Source organism: Leptonychotes weddellii, chromosome 8, assembly GCF_054177405.1.
Source record: "Leptonychotes weddellii isolate Sample4059 chromosome 8, ASM5417740v2, whole genome shotgun sequence".
Taxonomy (NCBI): domain Eukaryota; kingdom Metazoa; phylum Chordata; class Mammalia; order Carnivora; family Phocidae; genus Leptonychotes; species Leptonychotes weddellii.
The window spans coordinates 104,717,002-104,741,620 of record NC_138376.1 but is presented as its reverse complement, the minus strand read 5'-3'; the positions used below and the strand labels follow the sequence as shown (position 1 = coordinate 104,741,620).

General features: G+C 40.9%; 1 protein-coding gene across 3 annotated transcripts in view; it reads right to left on the bottom strand.

Moving 5' to 3' along the window:
• PDE7B (phosphodiesterase 7B) overlaps positions 1-24,619 on the bottom strand; it is a 308,745-nt gene that overhangs the window by 60,128 nt on the left and 223,998 nt on the right. For all 3 annotated transcript variants that reach the window (XM_006738750.3, XM_031033949.2, XM_031033951.2), the window contains one exon: positions 15,861-15,944. In XM_006738750.3, coding sequence (XP_006738813.1) covers positions 15,861-15,944 — 84 coding nt within the window. The remainder of the gene's footprint in view (positions 1-15,860; positions 15,945-24,619) is intronic.

Sequence of the window (24,619 nt, the reverse complement as noted above, 5' to 3'; positions counted from 1 at the left end):
CTTGGCCCCATTTAAAATTCCACTCCACAATTTAAGGAATGGTATTTAGAATTTCCTGATACTTCAGCCCAAGTTTTCATTTTTCATATGTAATTTAAAATTGTCCTTAAGTCACCTCGAGTCACAGTTTCCTATTATTCATGCCATTATCATTGGTTAGGGGTTACAAGCACTTCGTATCATTTAAAGGAGCATTAGTTGTTCCTTCTCTTATATCTTCTCTATTTAAGACACTTAAAAAATAATACCAAAGATGATTTACGGTGGCAAGAGCTATTTAATAGCTCAAAATACTCTGAGAGAACATTCCTGTCGGAAGACTATGGTGACATGTCTTATTATTAATTTCCATAGAGTGGGTGTTTCTTACTTATCCAGCTATGAATGTTTGATGAAATTCATCCATTGTATTACCCTCTTAGTCATTTCCAAACAGCTGAAATAAAAAAACCCGGTGCTTTAGATTATTTTCAAAATCTCAGGTGGCACGACTGGCCTTTATAGGTTCAGCTAATGGAAATTTTAAAAATAAGAAAGCTAAACTCTTCACAAAGATTGCTTTGAAGTTCCAGTTAATAATTGCTGTTTAAAATAATTAGCTCTAAAGAATTCTAAGATTCTGAGAAGTCATGAGTCACTGAAGACAAACTAAGTTATACCCTCAAATCGCTTTTGTGTTAGGTGTTTTTGGCTATATTAGAATTCTTTCAAAACAGGTTATCCATATTTGGCAATTCTGAGTTAAGAGAACATTTGACTGACTAGAAAATGCTCGTCTTTCAATATATAATCAACTCTTTTAAGAGATTTCCCTCTGAGGTGTTATAATCTATTTGCCTGTGATTTTTTACATGGGTAGTAAGACACTTTTGCAGTGGTATCATGAATAATGTTGACCCTTTGGAAACCTAAATCTGCCCCTAAAGGTATAATTATTGCTGTAATCAAGAAGGATAAATGATAGAGAAAACATTTCAAGAAAAGAGGTCCTTTAAAAGAAGGAAATTTTTTCTTTCCCAGTGCAGGAGCTAAGCTATTAGAATAGTGCCTGGCACATAACAGATTCTCAATAAATATCTATTCACTGAATAAACAAATGGGAAAGAGTATCCCAGCAACTGTAATGTGTATATCATAAACAAGGTTTTATATATATAGTGTGGCACATAGAACACTTTTAATAAATATCAGCGAATTTTAGAGTTACCATTATAGATTGTGTATTGATATTGGCTTAAGATCCTGGACTTCCTATGTAAGAAATTTGAAATGGAATTGAGCCCTGAGACCAGTATATGTTGTTTTTATGAAGTATGTTGATATGGAAGTCTTGATCTAAGGTATAGAAGGCTGGACTAAAGGTGTTGATGTGATAGAGAATGCATTTTCTTCGCATACTCAGGAATAACCGGCCATGTTTCTGCAACTTAGTTTCAATATCAGCAAGAAGCAACCACTTGCTAAGCAAGATACAAGGGAGAGAAAATGTGTTTTTCTTTACTCACAAGTCAGTGATTCTCCTTTTTATTTTTTACAGAGTAAATGACAAACTGCCATTTAAGATGGTCCCTGTTCTTGTTCTAACCAATCCTTATCATGTAGTAAAAGTTTCCAGACTAGTTTTAACATCAATTCTCATTACTTTCCCTCCAACCCTGCAACTCCCTCCCTTCACCACTAAGCATTGGCTCTAGGATCAGAAAACACACACTCTTTGAATGAGCCCAGCATTTTCTCACCCCTGATCTTTATTTTGGATGCACTTAAAAAAACTCCACTTAGAAAGATCCAATCATTGTCCAAGTGCCAATGCCAATCACTTGATGAGGTCCTTCCCTTGAATGGCCAGTGATTTTTTTCATTGGAACTTCCTGGGCACCTGTCAATTTATCTGATGCTTATTTGAGTTGTGTGCCAGCATTTCTCCCCAATTTTTTTTCATCCTGTATCTTTTATAACTCATAGCCTGGCACACAGTAGTTGCTCAATAAATATGAATTGTTTGATCTAATTTATCTTTTCTTCTTTAAAAAAAAAAAAGAGATTTATTCCAGATCTTCCAAGGAGATTTCTGGCATAGATTTTTAGCTTTCTGGTCTTTACCAGAATTGTCTCCAAAACAGAAAAATCTATTGTGGTAAGGCACAAAATGAATGAATGAGAAAAGAATAAGAAAAAAGATGGATTTTCCTTCCTCACATGGCAAGGATTGTCAACAAATAGTGAGTGAGAAAGGGAAGGGGGATAAATGGCTTATAATCTATGCTAAGGTAAGTACTTTCTGCTTGACTAATTTCTTGGCAACTTGGGAAAAAAGGTGCTAAAAGTCTTTCCATTGCTGTGGGAACAAATGGGGAAAGAAGAGCAAGGAGAGAACACTGCCCAGCCTCAGCCTAGAAGTAAACTAGCGACAGCTACAGCTGTCTTCATGCAATGAATTGCCTCCTCTGGGTGGTAGTGGGGTGGGTGTGCGGGACAGAGTCCCTGGGAGATGGAGGTAAAACTTATTTTCATGGCTAAACATTCCTTGTAGATTATATTATCCAAGGGCACAAAAAAGCACGGGGAAGAGAGAGGAGTCTCTGTCATGAGGTTATTTCCTTTTTTGCAGTTTTGTATCTCAGGGAGAGGTGGGAGTGTGGGGTAGGACAGGAATAGTGATGGGCTTTTCTATAATGGCTCACACAGTGGGAAAAAGGGAAAGCAATGGCAAACACTTAGCCAACAAAGGTGGGGCCAGGTCACCATGTTGTTGCAGGAATTTCTGGTTCCACAGCTGTGGTACTTCTGATACCGAGTGCTGGTGGCCAGGTGGAGTGCAGAACTCATTCTCTGGGCAACAAATAATCAACCATTAAGCTCAGAGGGTCCTCCATTGCCCTGTCTCCATGACTCCCCACCTTGTGTCCTACTTCAGAGAGAAACTGGGAGGCATTAGGTGGGAAATTCATTATTTTTCTGCTACAAAACTTCTTACTATGCAGCCATTCTTTCCTTCTTTCTACTTGTTCTATTAAAAGAGTTGCCTCTTTTCTTTTTTTAAAAAACGATTTTATTTATTTGAGAGAGAGGGAGAGCACGCGCAAGAGAGAGCATGAGCAGGGGTGAGAGGGAGAAGCAGGTTCCCCATTGAGCAGGGACCCCAATGTGGGGCTCGATCCCAGGACCCTGGGATCATGACTGGAGCCGAAGGCAGATGCTTAACCGACTGAGCCACCCAGGCGCCCCGAGCTGCCTCCTTTTCTAAGACCAGACCCCGCCCTTCCCCATCACCTTTCAGGATCCTTCACTCCCAGTTGTGACTTTTCTGTCCCATATGGTCCATTGTTCTTTCTCAACTAAATCTTTCTCACCATAATTTCAGCATGCTTAAATGTCTTGCAAAAAAACCCAAACAAACAACAACAACAACAACAAAAACAAGACCAAAAAGCCTTCCCTATCCCACGTTCCCAGCCACTGTTTTCTCTCCACCACTTTATTTACAACCATACTTGGGAGAGGGACATGTCTAGCATTGTAGAGTGGGCTCAATAAAGATTTGTTGAAAGAGTTAGTCACTGCAAGAATGGGAAACTGAAAAGGGGAACACATCATTCTCTTCTTCAACATAAGTCAAGGACACTGTACTGTTTTGTATTATATACTCTTCTAAGCACTCTACATATGGCCATAGAGAAAGGGAACTATAGATACCGGTGATAACAACAGTCCACACTTACTGAGAATTTATACTCTGATAGGTGCTGTGCTAGGACCTTTTACACACTCACTCAGTGCCCTTCATGATAGCCCTGGGAGGGATGTACTCTTCAGCCCTTCTTTCCCAGCCTGGGAGGCTGGAAGACAGAGGGGTCAGGAAAGCCTCTGTTGCCAGAATCCAAATATAGGCAACTCTTCTGGAGCCAGCACTGCCCACTGCCAGGGGAAGTCCTTGGTTGATCCTTTCTTTCATTGCAAGGGCTAAAATTTATTATATACATATATATGGTAAAGTTTAAACAAGGAAAGCCTGCGGGTGAGTGGAAAAACAGAATGTCACAAGACCTGAATCCTAGATCTTAACACTTTCATTACCTTGCAACGAGGGACTCAGCATCTCTGTTTTCTTTTTGTTTGTCTTTTTGTTTTTTGTTTTTTTGCTTGTAAACTGAGAAACCGGGCTAAAAGATCTCTTGATTGCCTTTATTTAAAAGGTTTGTCAAAAGTAAAGTGCTATTTAAACGTGATTTAGAACTTGGATTTCATGCTTTTTGGAATAAATTTCTTCTTGAAATGACAAGCCATTATTGTGAAGTATCATACAGAGCTTTTGTAAGTACCTAGCTTCATAATTTCCAATAATTTTTCCAAGGTAACTTAGCAAATAAAGTGTTCTGGCCCATGGCGGCAGCTTCATTTTTTGGATCTTGGTATTACCTTATTTAGAAAAAAAATATTCCATTTCGGATTGACATTGCCTTTTCTTTTTAATAAAATCCCCTTTGTTCTGATTATAAGAGGGATACATGCTTACGTTAGAAAAAATAGAATAAAGGAAGAAGGTAATAATAATCATCTTGAAACAACACCTGTTAAAATTTTGGTGTATTTTAAAAAACATAACCGAGGTCTTTAAGATCCTGCTTCTTTTTATTTAACATATTGTAAGCGTTTTGAGAAACTTTCTGTTGACGATGCACAGTTTGAGTGACAGGAAATAACCAACTCCCCCTGGAGAAAAATTAAAGCAGCCTCAAATCTGACTTTGTCACAATAGCAATTCCATTTCCTTCTTCTTTAGGGACGGCGTACAAGTGTCCTCCGCTGTCACCGCCACACCATTCTCCTTATCAAAGAATACAAGGTCCGATAATGAAATGAGTCATTGTCGTTTGGCACCTTCTGCCAGAGCAGTAGGACTATATAGTTGAAAAGTTGCAAAATCTAGTGTTTTGATGTGTGATTATATATTTTCTCACTAAGTTATAGAAATATTTGTTCAAGGATATTGGGGCATTTTTATACCAAAAAGGAGAGAGTCTAAATGTACTATAAAAAGAAAATAACTATTATAATGTATGAAAAATATTTAATATGAGTAATTATATATGCAGTCAGAAAAGGAATATATTGCATACATGTATTGCCTTTGACCATTAAAATTCATCTCTAAAAAGCAATTATAGTACATTATGGTGAACACCTTGTGCTCTGGTATTGGATTTTTGGGATTTGGACTTTGGCTTACAAGTTATTTCTTGGGTGAGCTATTTCTTTTCTTTGGGCCTTAGTTTCCTCATCTGAAATAGTAGTGCCTACTTCCTAGGGATCTGGTTGGGATTAGATGCATCAATCTTGTGCAAAGCATGTAAAGCAGGGTCTAGAACCTAAGAGCTCCACACATATTAGCTATTATTATTATTTGCTGTAACATGTGTGTGGCATAATTGACCTCTATCAGTGGTTCCCTAATACTCATGGAAGGTCCAGAGCCAGGCTTGCTGCATCGGGTAGCCTGAGGAAGTTTTGAAATATACTCTCCAGAGTTCAGTTTCAAAATGGTGTGACGGATCTTTCTTGGAGATGTGGTGGGAGCACAGAGGAGGGAATGAGTCATCAGTCCCCTGGGAGGGTGGAAGCAGGCTTTGCAAAGATCATAACGCTGGGATAGGGCTTGAGCAGTGAATAGATACTTCTTAGGAGAAGAGGTGGCTGGGGAGGGGTGTACTCAGTAGAGGGAGAAGATACATCCAAAGTTCAGCTACATCTACTGGGGACCTATTACAAGCAAGACAGGCTGCGGGACACACTGATCTCATCTACCTCTCACCTCCACCCAGTGAGGCTGGTGTTACAATCTCCTTCCACAGGTGTGGACAGAGAGTACTTTGTGCACTTTTCCCATACTCACAAGAGAAGTAGAATTCAAACCTGGGTCTGACTTCAAAGCTCTTTGTCTTTGTGCCAACTTCCTCCGTTAAGCACAGTTTAGAGCGTGCCCTTAGCAGCGGGAGCGTGGTGTGCATGGGGCTCTGGGCCGGGCCACCACGGTGGGCCAGGAGGAGAAGCAGCCTGTGGTTAGGTGGGCAGGACCTCGGCTATTTCTGGTGTTTACAGTGGCCCTCCTGTGCTTCTCGGCCTTCAGGAGACCTCTAGCCTTGGGGGGCTTTCTCAAGAGGGATCTCCATCTGGCCTCTTGCAGCCTCAACCTGGGATGGAGCACCTCTCATCTCAAGGCTGTGGTGGTGGCTGTCATTAGGTGCCATCGCACTAGCCATGTTCCCTTGGGGACTGTCCTTAGTAATGCTGCCACTTCCCTCAGGCATGGGTTCTACTGTCCTCCCTTCTTAGGTTACTCATGAGTAATAATCCACCCAGGTGCCCCATGGCCATTTGGGTTGCTATTTAAGAGAGAACACCATCTTCTTGATCTTGTGTGTGAACCCTGAGATCTCAGTTTGGAAACACACAAAAGAGTCTAAGGCTGGAACACTTTCTTTCTCTTTTTTCACGTGTATAGTTAGATATGGACCATGGCAAGTCATTTAAATCTTCTCGGACTTTGAAGGTAGGGTAGCAATGACAGGGCATAACCCCTCATTTTGTTTACTAATGAAGTCACAAGAGATAGACTGGTGCTTCCTTCTGGGTGGGAGGTTGAATTTAATTTTATTTAACAAACAACTCATTCTAGCTCAGTGACTCATAGGATAACTTCAGTCAAAAGAAACTTAATATACTCCGGCTTCCCTCTATTTTACTGTCTCCAGAAATCCAAAGAAGCCACTATACCAGAAAGACTCTGAGGGGGTCAGGGTTTTACTCACGGAAGTGCTACAGTAGAAAATGGTCATTTCTCTGTGCTACGTTCAAGTGAGTTCGCAAACCCACTGGGCTCTGACATAAGCAACCGTGTTTGTACGGGACAGAATCCACGATGTGAGGTAGGGTGGTGTCTGAATCGTGGTGTCTAAATAGCTTCTCACAGAGGAAAATAAATTGCTGGTGAGACTTACTTCTTTGTGGGTTTTATTATCGGTAGTCTTAACTTTGCTAAATCAAGCTTATTATACATTACCATTATAGGGGCCCTTGAATGAAGTTGTTGATTTGGTGATACCTGTTTGGCCATGCGGCTCATGGATGATCATGATTCCCAAGCGGAACTTCCAAATCAGGCCTTTCTGACCTGCACTGCAGTCCCTTATTTGCAGCTCTCTCTTGGACATTTCCCCTTCATTCTTGCAAACAACCTGTCCCTGAGCTCACTGTCTTTCCTTAACTCACCCTCCAACTTTACTCACGGTTGATCTCCTCTCAGTTCTTCAGGTGGCCCAGATGGACCCTGGGATTTCCCAGCATTCAGTATCATGTTTTATCTCCTTTTCTCCACATCATCTCTGGATTTATACCTTATTTCTACTTCCATCATAGTCTGCAGCCTGATCACGTTTCTCTTGATTTACTGAGTCTGCCCCTCCTACATATGAGTGTTAGTTAATTTTCTTAAACACTATTTTATTCTGTCTATGTTTTTCTCAAAATTCTCTGGTGATGCTTTGCTTAATGAGTCAAGTTCAAGTTCTTTGTCTTGGCATTCTAAGCCTTTCGTTTTCTCTCTAGTCAACATACTTTACTACTTTCTGGACTTTCTCCCACTTAATGACTTAATGTCTCCCATATGTCAGCTCAGTCTCACTTTTAGGCAATTCCTTAACTAGACGACGCTCTATCTTATCTTTCAGAGTTCAGCACAAGACCATAAAGTCCTCTTTTCCTGCTCAGAGCACTTCAGTAATCTCTGCCTTCTTTTGTCTCTGATTTGTTGTCTCTGTCAATTCTTTTAGAACTAGATCATTTATGCTCTTATATAGTCCTTGCATAGTTTAATGTATGTTTGTCTTGGCCGTGTAGTGAGATTGTTAGGTCCTTAAGGGTAAAGGAATATCTAACAGTTTCCTTTTGAGCACTCAGAATCCCCAGCCCAGGTATAGGATATAGTAAGTGTCACCCTGCTACCCACAGTCCTTGCTGACTTGAAAGGAATTGTTCAGATATCTGCATTTGGTGTCTTTGGCAGACTCCAGTCCCACGGCTGTCTGAGACAGGAGCTATCCTAGCCCCATGGTTACTGGTGTGGCTCAGGGCACCTTGGCCTCATGGCCTGCTTGGCATAGAGTAGATGTTCTATTTGTTGAATGAATGAGTGACAACCCGGAGGAAATACTGGGCTCCCTATTTCGATTTTCTATTTTTCATCACTCATATACAAAATAATAAATCCATTAAACAATGTCAGCCAGGGTTAACAAAAGGCAATGGCTGTTTTCAGTTCTAGCTTTAGAAGGTGAAAACTGTTTCTTTTTTATTATGGTTTTTCCCCAGAAAGTCAGGTGTATTGAATGATCTCTCTTGACTTTTTTGTTTGGCTCCTACTTGAATACCTCATCTTCCAATAAAATTTATATCTAGTTGAGTAGAGTTGTTGATGACTCCTTCCTGGTTCCTTCAGTCTTGAAGCACATTTTAGAATGGCTCTAAAAACGTTGGCCTTAGTGTGCAGCCCTTCTTCACCTCATTGTTGCTTTAGTACTGTTCATATTTTAATTCCTCCAGAACGCCTTCCCTCTTTTCCCAAGGCTGAGTTAATTGTTCCCTTCCCCAACTTCCTCAAAGTTACTCATGCTCTCCTCTGAATCCTGTATACACATACATGTTTCTCATATTATGTATACTTTTAGTATACATGCATGTATTATTAAATGTATCAGAACACATCAAAATGTATAGGTTTATGTCTCTGCAAATTCCTCAAAGACTATGGCTATGTCTCATTTATCTTTGTATCTCTAGCACCTGGCTCATGTCTACCTCGGGAGATGCTCCATTGACAGTCACTGATGAATAGTGACAGGGAATGAGTAAAACAGTGAGGCCAACATCAACTGTGTCTTCCGCAATGCAGTGGCATTTCAGTGGCTAAACATTCTAACCATCCATCTGGCATTTCCCCATGTGGAGTGCTGGGGCGCTTGTAGCCACAGATCCTGGGTGCACAGCATGGAGCATGACCCAGGTGAGTCAGAAAGGAACCACGACCACAATCAGTGTCTTGTCTTTCTTCTAGGGGAAGGCAACTCTCGAATTGTGAAATTGTGGAGTGTTACCCTGGTGCTCACAAGAAGTCTTGAGTTAGTCCCAGCCGGCAGCCCCCTTCTCTGCTTGCAGAGCATGGGGCCGGGGGCCTGAATTTTGGGGAGAATTGGATATCATCTTCTGAACATGACTTCTTTCAAATCATCCCATAACATTTTTTAAAGGATGCTTTATTTTCTCTTTCTTTTTTTCTTTTTTAGTTGAGACATAATTGACATGTAATATTGTGTAAGCGTAAGTATATAAGGTGTTTGATTTGATACATTTATATATTGCCATATGATTACCACAGTGTTAGCTTACACCTCTGTTAGGTCATATAATTATCATTTAATTATTGTGGTGAGAATAATTAAGATGTAGTCTCCTAACAACTTTGAAGTTTATAATAGAGCACTGTTGACTATAATCACTGTGCTGTGCATTGGATTTCCAGGACTTATCTATCTACTAGTTGCAAGTTTGTACCCTTAAACAACATCTCACCCTGTAACATTTTAATTTTGGTTCTTTACATTTTGTGTGGTTCTCATAGGTAACATTAAGAATCACCTTTAAGGGCGCCTGGGTGGCTCAGTTGGTTAAGCGACTGCCTTCGGCTCAGGTCACGATCCTGGAGTCCCTGGATTGAGTCCCACATCGGGCTCCCTGCTCGGCAGGGAGTCTGCTTCTCCCTCTGACCCTCCCCCCTCTCATGTGCTCGCTCTCTCTCATTCTCTCTCTCTCAAATAAGTAAACAAAATCTTTAAAAAAAAAGAAAAAAGAAAAAAAGAATCACCTTTAAGAAGATGACTGAGAGGCTGTCACCATCTGCTAGGAATTCTTTCTTAGAAAACTGAGTTTGTAAGGAAATTGTCCCTCTTTAAGAGGGGGCATCACTTAGTACCAGATGGTTTGTAACACGCTGGGTGGCTTTTGGTTGATGGTTCTTCTGTGAACGTATTTTATATTTCTGCAGGGTGTTATGTTTTAGATGGCAGCTTATATTTTTTTATTTATTTATTTTTAAAGATTTTATTTATTTGAGAGAGAGAGAGTGAGAGAGAGCACGAGTTGGGAGGGAGGGGCAGAGGGAGAGGGAGAAGCAGACTCCCTGCTGAGCAGGGAGCCCACAGGACTGGATTCCAGGACCCTGGGATCATGACCTGAGCCAAAGGCAAATGCTTAACCGACTGAGCCACCCAGGCACCCCTTGATGGCAGCTTTTAAAAAGATTTGAAACTCTGGGTCACTTCTCCTCCACAAAAATATATATTATATATTTATATACTTATATATTAATTATATTTATACATTATATAATTTTATATTTACATTATATTATATATATTTATATATAATATTTGTATAATTAGGTATTATACAACATATGTATTATATGTATAAATGTATGTATAATGTGTATGTATAAATATGTATGTACAAATGTATGTATAATACATATGTGTAAATATGTATGTCATAAATATATAATTATAATATATATTTATATATTATACATATATATTTATATACCATATATAAATAAATAGTATTTATTAGTTCTATTTCAACAATAACGAGCAAAGGAAAATCTTTTTGTAGCTCTACTAAAATTACCTCATGCTTGTGTAGTTAAAATGGCCCTGCCTGGAGAGGCAGATCTGGAGGACTAGAACTTTAAAGATCAAGATTAGCAAACTAGCCAACAGGAAAGGCCGAAGAGCCAATTAACCTCCTCCGCCTGCAAAGCCCCGTGGCTGGTGTGGAGCTCCAGGCTCTCCATGGCGGCCGAAACGTGCTGCCCTAAAACTTCCAGCTGAAGCTGCCTCGTTCCTTCAAGCTCCACAGTCGCTGGGAATGTTTGCTTTGTATGTCACTTCCTTTGCCGCGCGAGTGTGGAAATCACATTGTGTTGCTCTGAAATGGTTGCCATGGGAACATCTCCACCTAGCCATTATCTACTCAGCCTCCTGATTACATTAACCCAGGAGACGGAGATGTACACGGGGCGCTGCAGCCACCTGTTCTGCAGAAAATGGTGATTGCTTCTGCGACGTTTTCGCCTATGTGGGCCACCCGTTTCTCAGAACACTGTCTCTCCGTTTTCTCTTCTCTCGTTTCCCTCCAGAGTTAAGGGATGACATAAATCTATAGGACAGTGGCATTGGGATAACTGAGTCATTACATTCCCATTCCTCCTGCCCTCTTCCAGGTCCCTGTTTTCGTATCTCATGCAGAATAAAAATAATTGTCACTCTTTTCTCTCCCTCTGTTCTGCCCCTCCATGTTTAGGTGTAAGGATAATCCTCTTCTTTAAAGGTCTATGATTCCTGTGTCCCACACAATGGTGCTGAAGCCACATTTTTCTGCTACTTATCCAGAGCAGCTTCTCAAAATTCATACAAATGGCTCTTTTCTAAATTGTATAAAATATAAACAGTAAATGAAACTGGCTGTCAACAGGTAACTTTATCTTACATGTTTCTCAATAGAGAAATGCATGGGTCTGAATGCATCTCGTATGAGGAGGATTTTCTGATCTTTATTCCTGGATTGAAAGTGACATTTAAGGGGCGCCTGGGTGGCTCAGATGGTTAAGTGTCTGCCTTTGGCTCAGGTCGTGATCCCAGGGTCCTGGGATCGATCCCCACATTGGGCTCCTGGCTCGGTGGGGAGTCTGCTTCTCCATCTCCCTCTGCCTCTCCCACTGCTCATGCTCTCTCTCTCTCTGTATCTCTGTGTCTCAAATGAATAAATAAAATCTTTAAAAAAAAAAAGAAAGTGACATTTAAGAGGTGTTGTCTTGAAGTAACTTTTTTTTGGTAGGAAAAAGTATAAAAATCCATTGGCCTTGTAATTATTGTCTAAACCAGAATACTTAGGGAGTGAAAAACAGCATTAATAAGTTTGCCTAGACAACAGGTGCAAATTTGACTATGCCAGGTAAACCAGGTATATATCATCACCTTATATGTAGACAAGTACCTAGGCATGGTAGTACCGTGTCTTCAAAAAATAGGGGAAAGGGATACCTCTTCCAGAACAATGTCTGTGCAGTTAGAAATTATAATTGTGGAATTTAAAATCTGGATCAGCAAGGAAGTTCCCTTTCTGTTTATACTTTTATCTCATGTAAATTAAGTCAGTGTGAGTCCATTCTTCAAAGTAAAGTGATGGCACTGGGGATTAAATGACTTTAACAAAGGAAAATAGGCCAGGCTGAATGTACCTATGGAGATGTCATAAACTTTTAACTTTGTTTAAAAATCTAACTTAAGCGTTAGTCACTCTTTTCTGTTAAGGGCAATACAGTAAATATTTTTGGCTTTGTGGGCCATATGGTCTCTGTTGGAAAGTAGCTGTAAATGAAGGACATGGCTGTTTGCCAATAAAATCTTATTTATGAGACAAGCATGGGCAGGAGTACAGATTTACTGCCTTGGTTGTCATTGGCCCAATCTCATTCTAGTTATCAGTTTTAATGTCTAGAAACTTTGTTCTGAGAGAAAGTTGTTTTAGATAATAATTCTGACATCTTCTTGCTCCACATGGTAGGCTGGGGCAGTAGCTAACAGGGCCAGTGGAGAAATGCATTGGGCCTTACTATTTAATGTACATTTTTGTTACACATGTTCCAGCCATTCAAGACATATGTTGAAGTGGGGGGTTGAAGGTAAACCTCCAGCCATACTTTTGACAGGGAGTGGCTGCCATGTGGATTTCACTAAGCATTTTAGAAGAAAGGCTTCCGGGATGCAGACACAGGGGAGAGAGGCTCTGGTGATTTGGGTTTTCCTATAAATGGTCTTTTAAAAAAAGTCCTACCTGGATTCTACCTTGGCAGAGAAAGCAAAACTGCAAGCACCTGAGGAAAATGAAGTCTTCGGTCTCTGCTTATACTTGGAAAAAAATGACCCAAAATGAAGATAAATGATACAAAAAATCACTTTAAATGAGTCCGGTACTTACTGTGTAGAATTGGAATCAGCTGGTAAAATAAAAGTTTTAGGAGAAAGTCCCAGAATGTCCCTTTGGAGTTTATCTTAAAATCTTTATAGAATTATATTTAAAATGTTTCCTTTTAGGCAGAAAGCAGACACTCACAACTCAGGCAGGCAAACCTCAACAAGAACATGAGTGACATTAAAGAGAATTAAATAGGCTCTATATAAAGTAGTAGGAGCTGTGACACAAATATGACATCTTAAGTGACTGTAAGCAACACAGACAGCCACTCACCTGCTGCTACCTGGTGACAAGCTGCTGTAATTGCAGGCTAATCTAGAAATGGTGAAGAGTGACCACAGCCGTGTTGTGGATTCTATTCTCAACTCTCTAACCAGGTATAGCAGGCGTTTGACAATGGAATGGATAGTACCACAAATAAGGAAAAACCTCAGAGGGCTTCAGTCCTATTTGAGCTGGTAAGCAAAATGTAGGGGATGACTGACGTTTATAATTCTTTAATATACTCTTTTTGAGGGGATCTTTTGATCTAATTGGTAAGTTAACAAAAGTTAGTGAGAGGTCAGTTCTTTGGGATCTCGTAGTCTATTTAGGGATGTGTTTTATACATATAGGAAAAAAACCTGAGTCCACCATAAAGCAAAAGTACAATGAAGGTAAATTGATATTGTCTTAGCATGCTTTCCTGATAAAGAGACATAAGTGAAGGAGTTATCTAGAGTGGAGTGCTGAGCAGAGGAGAAAGGGAATTTCGGAATGGATGGCCAACACCGACACTTAATGTGTGGACGGTCATGAGCAACAGATGGGGTGAAATGGGAATGGAGGGACAGATAGCATCTCATACCAGGGGAAGGAGACTGGGGGTGAGTCCAGGCACTAGGAAGTTTCTGGAGGACCTACAGAAGAGAGGTAACAGGATGGCACCTGCTTGTAAGTGGTTTGTTATATAGTGAATAATATAGTGAAATATTATCTGCATTGGTTTTCTGTTTAAATTTTTTATATTTTTTCAGTTTTTTTTAATGTTATAAAAGTAAAACAAACTAATTGTAAAAAACCCAAAATCCAAGTGTTACAGAAACCTATGATGTAGACAGTGAAATATTCTATAACCCCACTTACAAAGATAACTACTATTAGCTGATGTTGCTTATTAACGGTAGGATAATTTAGAAACAGATTATATCATTTGGGACCCTGAAATTATAAAGAGAAGTATCTCCTATTTTCCTAATTCATTCATGCCTTATATTAGAAACAATAATACAACATCTCATCTAATATTGAAAGAGGCTTTTGGGGTTATTTTCTCCATCTCACACTTAGTAGGTGAAGCCATTGGAGAATCCTGGTCTCTATGAGACAGTGAACTAACTGGCCCTTCTTTGCTCATCCCCATCTTGCTTGGTGGAACCATATGCCTGGCAACTGGAAATCAGTGCAGTCTTGAAGACTGTCAAAGGGTTAACCTCCATGGGTACCTGGAACAGCCTAGTGGAGGTCATATGGAAAGGTAAGAGACACCATCAGAGCTCACTATATCCCCCAATATATCCAATAGTGCACTGGCTTGGCAAATCAATTGTGTCTTCTAGAACGTATTTTTGGGGGCTGGGTTGGGGAGGTTATCTCTAGTATGGAAAGGTTACTCCAAATCTCTGTGTCCCAGAAAGAGCTGAGAAAACAGATATTGCACATTGATAGGGAAGTTTAATGAGCTAGGAGATTATAAGCATCTCCACTCCCTATGACCTTTTTGAGGATCTAAAGATAGCAAGTTTTGACTTCTCCTAGTAATTTTTAGGGGTCAAGGTAAATCAAATTACCTCTTTCACTGAACTTGTTTATTCCAAAGGAAAGTAATACTATGTGGGTGCAACCCAGAACTTTGAAATTTATGGATGGGAAGTGACAGGAGAAGCAAACACTGAAAACCTTGGAGCAAACTGTGAAATTTATCCGCTTTCTCCCTCCACCGGCCCCTCCAAGTCCGACGTGCAGGATGATTGCGATCGTGAGAAGACATGAAATCAGGCAGGGCGACTGGTCACTGGTTTGGGTTTCCAAAGGAATTTGAGATTAACAGAATTATGAACTGGAGGTTGAGCAAAACTCCAAATAAGGAGTCGTATATGAAGGGGAAAGGTAGAAATTAAGGACTTTCTGAAGTATTCGTAATGGAGGAAGCAGCAAGTCCAGACCTCTAGGGCTCTGCCACAGTGAAGAGTTTTATCAGAAATGTAAGAACGGACCTCAGGGACCTCAATTAGATAAAGAAGGGAGAATGAGACAACAGACAGTTACTAGGGGCAGCTGCAGAATAGGTTTTAACAATAAAATAGAATCTCACCTGGTCTAGTCCTGGATGACGGTGGAAAGAATGTGCTGGATAATGAAAGGAATAAGCTTCCTTGTATAGGGCTTCACAGTTTTTAAGACTTACATTTTTATTTTAACTTTTAATTTTAATTTTTTCCCACTTTATTGAAGTTTATTTTTTTCTTCTCAAATTTTTATTTAAATTCTACTTAGTTAACATGAGACTTACATTTTTAAAGCTGACCTGATCTCATTTGATCCTCACTAAAGCTCTGGCAGGTAGGCAGTGCGAGAATTACTTTACTTAAAGACAAAGGGTTAAGTTCCATTTGGGAGGGGAGACATGGAGGAAGGAAGGCAGACCTCCGAGGGTTTTGAAGTTCAGAGGGAAGTCAGTTTTTTTTTTTTTTTTTTAAACATTTGTTCCTTTCCAGGTACACTTGATTACTCACTGTTAAGTAGGCGGAAGTCAATGAATGGGTAGGAGCCACGGCGTTCAGCAGGAACCCCCGTCTGACCCCTTAGTCGTACATCTCCTAAAAAACAGAAAATCCAAACACGTTTGAAAACGTTGCCAAGTGTATTCACTTTTCCTCTGCAAATGCTCCTACCCACTTATGTCATTGGAACCAACACCAAATGTCAGGAGGAAAATGATTTCCATTCTCCTTGCATAAGAGAGAGCTACTTGAGAAGGGATATTTAATGAATGCTGAGTGTAATGAACTTGGCAATACTCTAATGAGCGAAGCAGCACTCTGCTCCCTTTTAGATCTGCCTGGAAGATGGATCTGTGAAAATTTTAGTAATTTACAAAATGTCCATAGTCTGAGAGCCACAAAGATGAGGCATCTGAATCTGGGAGGACGAATGGTGTTCTGGGATTATAGCTTTTATTCTTATTAGCATGTTTAATTGCCCAGTGTTATTTCTCTTGGTTCCAGCACAGTTGCCTTCTGACTGGTGTCCACCATCCTGTTCCCCAGGCTGTATCACTGATCTGCTTTAGAACCCGCTCAGTGAAGGCCCGCCTAGCTCCAGGTACTTCGGACACTTCACCACCATTGTACATAACATAGTCGCTAGGGTTTGTAGAACTTGTTTTTTTGTAGGTTTCCTTTAATGTCTGTGTTCACTTTCCTTTGTGATGTGTCTTCCGCTTTCCCGATTAAGGGAGGTAATGCAGAATGGAAAGAGCAAAGATTTTAGAATGGAACAGACTGTGGCCAATTTTGGCTCAGACACTTGTTACCTGTACGATCTTGGGAAATTTATTTCTCTTAGCCTCAGCTGTCTCCCTTCAAAGTGTCATTGGTTGGAGAATCTAAAATAACACTAGCTGCCTTGCAATAAATGTTGGGTGTACTTATTTCTCAACTCCTGCAAAGCAAGGATCATGCATATTATGTGTTTGGCATTTTTCCATAGTGCTTTGTGTATTGTATGGCACATAACAGACTCTAAGTGAACGTCTTCTGTTGACAAGAGTAAATATAAAGACAAAATTTGCCAATTAGTACATAAAGCATGGAATTAGAGGAGAGGTAAAGATACATGAGATCTACTATATTTCTGGAAGAACTGAATCAGGGAAGGTTTCAGTTCCATGAGTAATGTGTCTGCTCCCATAAACTACTCTTTCCCAGACATGAGGTAGCAGCGGGGCCTTAGCCTATGAGGAGAGAGGAGCGACAGTCTTCTCTCCTCCATTCCTACTTCCTGGAGTTAACCAGGCCTGGGTGAGATCCCCTTCAGCCATAACCCGCACCGCTGGCAATGTTTAAAATATCCCTTCCAGATGAATGTTGTGTGTATTAGGGGGTTACGAACTGCAAGCTGTGAGCCTCTGGACTATTCTGTGCTTTGAATTTTATATTAGTACCTTATTTAATGCTTTGTATAATCTGATATTATAGTGTCATACTGATATTAAGGAATGTTATAATTTATGGAATAAAGCAAAGTGGGAGGAGGAGGAAAAGATGGAAAAGTACTTTTATAAATATGAATATCATCTGACATCAAAGAAAGGAATGCTGTTAGCATTTGGCAAGTTCCTGGGGTGGATGGCCAGCAGCTACAGGAAAGCCACTGGGGAGAGTTAGAGGGTTTTCCTGTCTTCAGCAGCTTGTCTTGAACACCCCATGTTTATAACACTCCAGAAAGTTTACAAAGCACTTTCACAAACATCACAGTATATTTATTTTCTTGTTTATCTCATTGGATCCTCACAATAGTCTTGTGAAGAGAGTCACTATTATTCTCCTTACTTTATAAGTGAGAAAAAGGAGGCTCAGGGAAGAAAGCAAAGACTGCTGTTCACCTACCCATTCCCAGCTCAGGGCTCAGGCTCTTTATTTTTTTATTTTTATTTTTTTTTAAGATTTTATTTATTTATTTGACAGAGACAGACACAGTGAGAGAGGGAACACAAGCAGTGGGAGTGAGAGAGGGAGAAGCAGGCCTCCTGCGGAGCATGGAGCCCGATGTGGGGCTCGATCCCAGGACCCTGGGATCATGACCTGAGCTGAAGGCAGATGCTTAACTACTGAGCCACCCAGGTGCCCCAAGGGCTCAGGCCCTTTAAAGGCGCTCAGTAGAGGCACCTGGATGGCTCAGTCGGTTAAGCATCCAACTCTTGGTTTCAGTTCAGGTCATGATCTCATGGGTCGTGGGATTGGCCCTGAGTGGGCTCCCCACTCAGCGGGGAGTCTGCTTGATGATTCTCTCCCTTTGCCCCTCTCTCCCTTGCCCCCCCCCCCCGGAATAAGTAAATAAATCTTTAAAGGCACTCAGTAGACAGCTATTGATTTTAAGGCACTGCCTAAGTTTATGGTCCTTTAAGCTTAGAAATAGCAGGGCTGGTTCTTAAATCTAGGTTACTGAACTTCATGGCAGAGCTCTGTCCTCAACACCATTGGTTACTAACTTTAAGGAGTGTGCACACTTGGTTTAAAAAAAAAAAATCACAGACCCCCCACATGATAGAAGGTGAAATTTAGCAGCCATTGAGAAAATACAGCATGTCAAAATGATATAATACATTCAGCACTGCCTAAATGATTTATATTTTAGTTTTAGAAGATAGACATATACTTCAAAACTTCTGCATGGCTGAGACTGTGTTTCTTTGGTCTACAAAGCTGGCTAGGCTTTAGGTTTGTTGACCTGTTGTGTCATCCCTGTAGGCTTCTCTGAAGGGTTTTAGGTTCACCAACTGGAAATCACTTGTCCACTTGTATTTTTTTCCCCTCAGTATTAGCAAAGCATTCCTCTTGACTTTGCAGTTCAGACGGTACCATTTTCCCAGAAAATCTGTATAGTATCAATAGAGGTTTTAAAGCCTCTGACAGTCTAAGGCAGAGGATGCCCATTATCTTGTAAGGCTTTAGGTTTAGGGAAACGTCGAGGAGATAACACCACATGGCAGAATGGGTGAAGGGAAGGCAATGCGTGAGTAATTCAGAGACTCCTGTTACTGAGAGGATCAATATTTCACCATCTTGGGTGGTTGTGGGCAAATCAATAACCACTTGGAGGTCCAGTTTTCTAATATTTAAAGTAATTAGCATAATTACGGCAGCTTTGCCTACCTCATAGGGTTGTTGTGAGGAAATTGTAAGGTGCATGAAAATAGCGTGATGGGTAACAGTTATTGAATCCTTACACTGGACCAAGCATTTTACACGCCTTACTGAATATCATCTGCCCCAAAACCCAGCGAAGTAGGTGTTATTATGAGACCATTTTGCAGATGAGGAAAGTGAAGCCTGTGGAAATTTAATAATTTGAGCTCACAGAACTAGTAAGTGTGGAGCTTGTGCTCAAATTCAAAATTGGCTCTTAAACCCCATGTACTTAACCCCTCTCCTGTATTATCAGGGTAAGAAATTGTACAAATAGTTAAGCATTCACTTTTTATTGCCCAAGGTATGCTTTGATTGTTATTTGCCAATAAACCAAAGATATATTCATCATGATTCCTGGAACCTGAATGCCAGGGAAATCCACCCCCTTGATGAATTCGAGATTCAATCAGATAGATGTTGTTTATTTGAATAGCAGGCCAGCGGAAATGGGCTGAACGAGTAAGACAACCAAATCCTGTTCTGGATCAACAAGGCATCTATTATTTTCAAGTAAGAGATGGAAGGCAATTATTAAAAATATTATTCAGTAGAACTGAAATTACCTAGCAACTAATTTAATCAAGTTCTTAATTAAGTAGAATTTTCATGATGTAACACCGTTTTGGGGAAAAAGAAACAGTGAAGCAAGTTGATAGCAAGGACACCTAAATAAACAAACAGAACAAAACAAATCAACAGCAACAACAACCACCTACAAAACCCATACCTGAAAGGTTCCTTTTCAATGCTTGTTCTGTCTATAACTACAATTATGGTCTTGGAAGGGGATTACTCATAAACCTAATGATGGTCTTTAGGTGTAGTAAATAATAGTGTTTAAAAAGGATGAAATCATGTTAAAAATACTAGTAAGGCAGGAGGCAGGACAATCCTAAGTGGGCTAACAAAGCATTTTAGAAATTTTTCCACATGAACAGTTAAATACAAACAAGCCAAACATTCTGTATCTTGAACATTCTATTTATTGGAGACTCTGCTGAGGTGAACTTCATGTCTTAAGTATATATTTCTAATGTAGAAAGTTCTCTCCCTTTCTCCCTGCTTTTATGAGCCCCTTCTGATACTAAATTGCTTCAGTCTGCTCCAGGGAAGAGAGAACTACTTCAGGAACACCCATCTCTGGAGAAGCAGAGGCCGCTGGGCTGATGTCCGAGAAACAGAACAAGTGGAGTCCTGCTGGACTGCTTTTTCTGGCCTCTGGTCTCACGCCATCATCTATTTACCTAAGGCCTTATATCCAAGCTAAACAATTATTTTGACTATTCATTAGGCCCTTGTTTAACTTAAGCAACTTTTTCTCTGGCAAGTGAAAGGTGCTATGGAAGCTGGGTCGGAAGTGTTGACAGCTCAGAGTCGTGTCCTCAGCCTGTCCTTATTGTGTTCCAGAATGAAACAAACAGCAGGGGAATTCTTATTTTGAAAGGGCTGCTTCTCTTTTGCCCCTTCAGGCCGAAAACATACCAGGTCGTCCTCGGGTATTTCAGGCTGCAAACGCGGGCGGAGAGCGCAGCCGAGTGGCTGGGGGAGCCAAGACCCGGAGACAGGCACTCGCCGTCCCAGGGGACGTGGTTCCCGGATGGCCCTCTTGCCCGCTTGGCCTCTCGGGCTGTCTCGGCTTCATTCAAGCTCGCGCTGGGGAGCAGACGGACGCTCTGCGGCCCCTTACGTAATTGGCAAACATGGTGGAGCCTCCGGCAGCGACGGCGACTTACGGCGGCTGCAACACGGGCCGCAGGATGAGAACCAGAGTCTGGCCCCGTTGTGGGGTCAAGGTCACGTCAGGCTGGGGGAAGGGCGTAGGAGAGGAACGGAGCCGTGCCTCCTGTGCTCCCGCTGCATCTGAGACCATGAGGAAGCTGCTGCTAACGGCTGCGGGAAACACGGGGGCACAGTCCTAGCAGCGGTGTCGCTCCGAGCAAGGAGGATGAGCTGGTGGTCGCGTCAGAAAGACGCCACCGTGGAGCAGCCCGGATCCGGCGGGAGAGGAGAGGCTCTTGCAAAGGGCATTCCTCTGAGCTTCCTTAGACAGTGCTAACGCCCGGCCCTGCTGTAAACTTGCAAAATGGAGGCAGAGAGAACCCAGACCCCCGAATCGCAGCCAGGAGCTTTCATCAGCTGGCGGCTTCGAATATTTTAGATGACCACTCTCAATTAGCAAAGTGAATTATTTCTCCTGAGATGTTTATCTAGCCAAACAAAGAGGAGGAAGGTTGTGCAATTCGATCGCTCTGCAGATTTATGGCACCGTACAGGCAGCCAGTTTGGGTAGCTCAGGCCGAGATGACTGTTCTGAGTGCTGTGAGCTCGCCTGAGATCCAAGATGGTTGATTAGACCCGACTTCCCATTTGGGGCTTCAATCTTCTGCGTTAGTTTTTTGAGTGAGGCTGCGCCTGTCTGGTCGCCAAGGACTATGTGTTGAACTGGCTGAGTAGGTGGCTTCCTTCTATTGATCCGTTGCACTAATTGTGCATCCCCCGGCCGTTGCTGAGAGGGCTTTGTGTATAGGGAAGAGACAAACCAGGAGTTGGGTGTTCAAAACCACACTTTTGGCAAAGGGAACAAAATACAGCTTCAGTTGCATGTGAAACAAAGTTCTTTCTTTTCTTTTTAGAAACCTTGATCTTTATATCAAAATCAGAGAAAAGAGAAATTTCACCAAGTCAGAGTGCCCGAACAATTGTGTATATACCACCTTGCAATTTTGGCTTAGAATTAACACTTTATGACGAAGGTGCATTTTGGGACCTGAATGTTACAAAGGTGAATATATAAATAACAGTGCCTCTATTTTCTAAAGCAGGTGAGGTAGGTTTCAACTCAGACTAGACATTCTTCAGCTTGATGGTTGTACAGAGGGAAAATGAGAAAAAAAAAAGTTGAGGGAAAAAAAGTAACAATCACCAGGAACACAGGAGTCTAATAAAAAAGGTATTGAACACGAAGCCGCAGAAATGCCTGAAGAGAATTCTAAGAAACTGTAAAAGAACTTAAAAGAACACAAAGAAAGTGTCTTCCTATAAAGATTAAGAATGAGGGAAATAATGTGCTGAGTCATTTTAGGGAATATGTTATCTGGGTCTGCCTTAAGTAATGAAAACACGGTGTAAGCTTGCACATTATTCACTTATTTCTGGGATAATGCTTTTTAATTCTAGAATCTCTTCAAAGCAAAGTTTGTTGTTTTTAAGTAAATGTTATAGTTATGGATGTAGGTGTAGATAGATCTGTGCCTGCTCACCCCCACGCCCCTTCATGATGCCTGGCGCATGGTAGGCATTCAAAAATAGTAGCTATTATTCCTACTTACTTACTGTTCTCCTGGGGTTCCTGCCTGGCCCCTCATCTCCCCCTCCCATGATAGTCGGTATTATTTAGGAGGATTTCGAAGTCAGGAACTGTTTTAAAGACTGTACATGTATGAGCTTGGCTAGTCCTTATGACAGTCCGCCTGAAGGAGATGTGTGTATCATCCCCCTTGTACCAAGGAATGCAAAGAGCTTGCCTGCACGTGACTGAGTTGGGATTAGAAGCCAAGTGGCCTTGGGAGCACTTGGTCTCTAACCACTGCTACACAGGGCCACTATCGCCATTCTCTACAGCAGTGACCAGTGCGATCACCCATGACATTATTCATGGTTTCCTTTGATCTCCCAGGCTGTTTCTCCTCTGTCTGCTGGGTAGTTTAGGGTCATAAAAGCAAGTACCAAAGCTATGTCCCGAGGAAAGACAAATGTTTATCCTGGTGCTTTTTCATGGGAGCATTGCAAGCCCAGTATGATAGGAATGCTGTGGTTCATGACATGGGAACCGATGAGTTCCCACTGGTGCAGGTTAGACCACAGGGAGTCTGGACCCCACTTGAGATCTAGGCATCTTGCAGGTCAGTAGAACTTTTGAGTAAGTGAGTCAGCAAAGGGGCCAATTCTAAGGAAGTCTCTGATAAAACCCTAGATTAATTCAGTTCATTTCAACAAATGCTCATTCACAACATTATACAAAGTGTTAGAAAGTAGGTGTGGAAAAGGGAAATACAAAGGTCCATAGGATGTCATCTTGGCACTCAGATAGTTAATCATTTAGAAGAGAGTCACAGAAATGAGCAAATATGGTATATGCTAGAAGAAGTGTAATGTTTAATGGTACTGGAATATTTGGGTTTGGATCCCTCTTTTAGAAGCATTGTAGGCTTTATGATTTTGTATGGATAAGTAACTTGAAAATTTCTGTGCCTCGAATGGCGCCCTAGTAATCCTATAAAATGTTTCAGTTGGTAAAATTGAAAGGTAATTATTTAATGTTTAATTTTTAAATTTATCATTTTTAAATTAAAAAAATTTTAATTTCAGTATAGTTAACACACAGCTTTATATTAGTTTCATGTGTACAATATAGTGATTCAACAATTTTATACATTACTCAGTTCTCATTATGATAAATGTACTTAAATATAATTTTTACATTGAAAGGCCCTTCACATTTTAGAACTATGGTTGAAAGAGTGATTTAGACTCTTATACCAGGTCTTCAGTAAGCACGTTTCTTACAGACAAGAGACTTAAATGAATAGTGCTAGTTTCAGAAACCACTTGTTATAGGAAGGGATGTTCTTTGTATCTGATGAGTGTGATAGATTTCTGGAAAAAAAAATATATATGTCTACACACACAGCAGGAGAGGTGGGGAGGAGAAAGAGAGGCAGAGGACAAAGAGGAGAGAGAGGAGGCTACAGAGAACCTGGACATAAGGAGGAATTGAACCCTGGGGCTGAGGGAGAGGAAGGTGTCAAAGATAGTTCCTAGATTTCTGCTTTGCATCACTGGATGATTGGTTGTGCCAACTACAGAAAAAAGGAAATTCTCAAAGAGGCATTATTTTATGTTCTTCATCTGAGAAATGATATACACGGTATTTATGACACATGGTAGTTTTGGCAGATAATACAATAGTGAAGAACCTTGGGAATAGTCTTGGTCTCATGGAGTTTCATCTACTAAACTCCATGAGTTTAGTATCAAAGAACAATAATGTGTAACTTTGGAGAGTGGAACAAAAGAGGCATATATTGTGTTAAACTTATAATGGACTTCACCTTGCCAGGGAGGTTGTTTTGAGCTTCCCTGAGGAGGTGACATTCGATCTGAAATCTGTTGAAAGAATGCGAGTTAATTTCAGGTAAACATATATCCCAATTTTCCCTGGAAAAGCTTAGTTTCCGCCTTTTGTTTTGCCTGGTCTAATTAGTAATAGTGCCCCTTTCACACTCAAAAGTATTCTGGTTGAATCTTACATGATCACCCTGAGTGCAGCAATCCAGGCAGGTGGAAATGCATTTCTGAAGGTCTTATGGCAGGAGGATGACGTATCTGAGGTACCCTAACAAGACCAAGTGCATCACAGCAAAAAGACCAAAGTGTGTGATGGGATGTGATGGGGTACGGTGTAAAATGAGGTTGGATAGGTGTCAGGACTTTGTAGGACAAAGGAGGCTGAGGAGTTTGACTTTATTCCAAGAGAATTAGGAAGCTATGGATGAGTTTAAGGGGATGATGATGTTATCAGA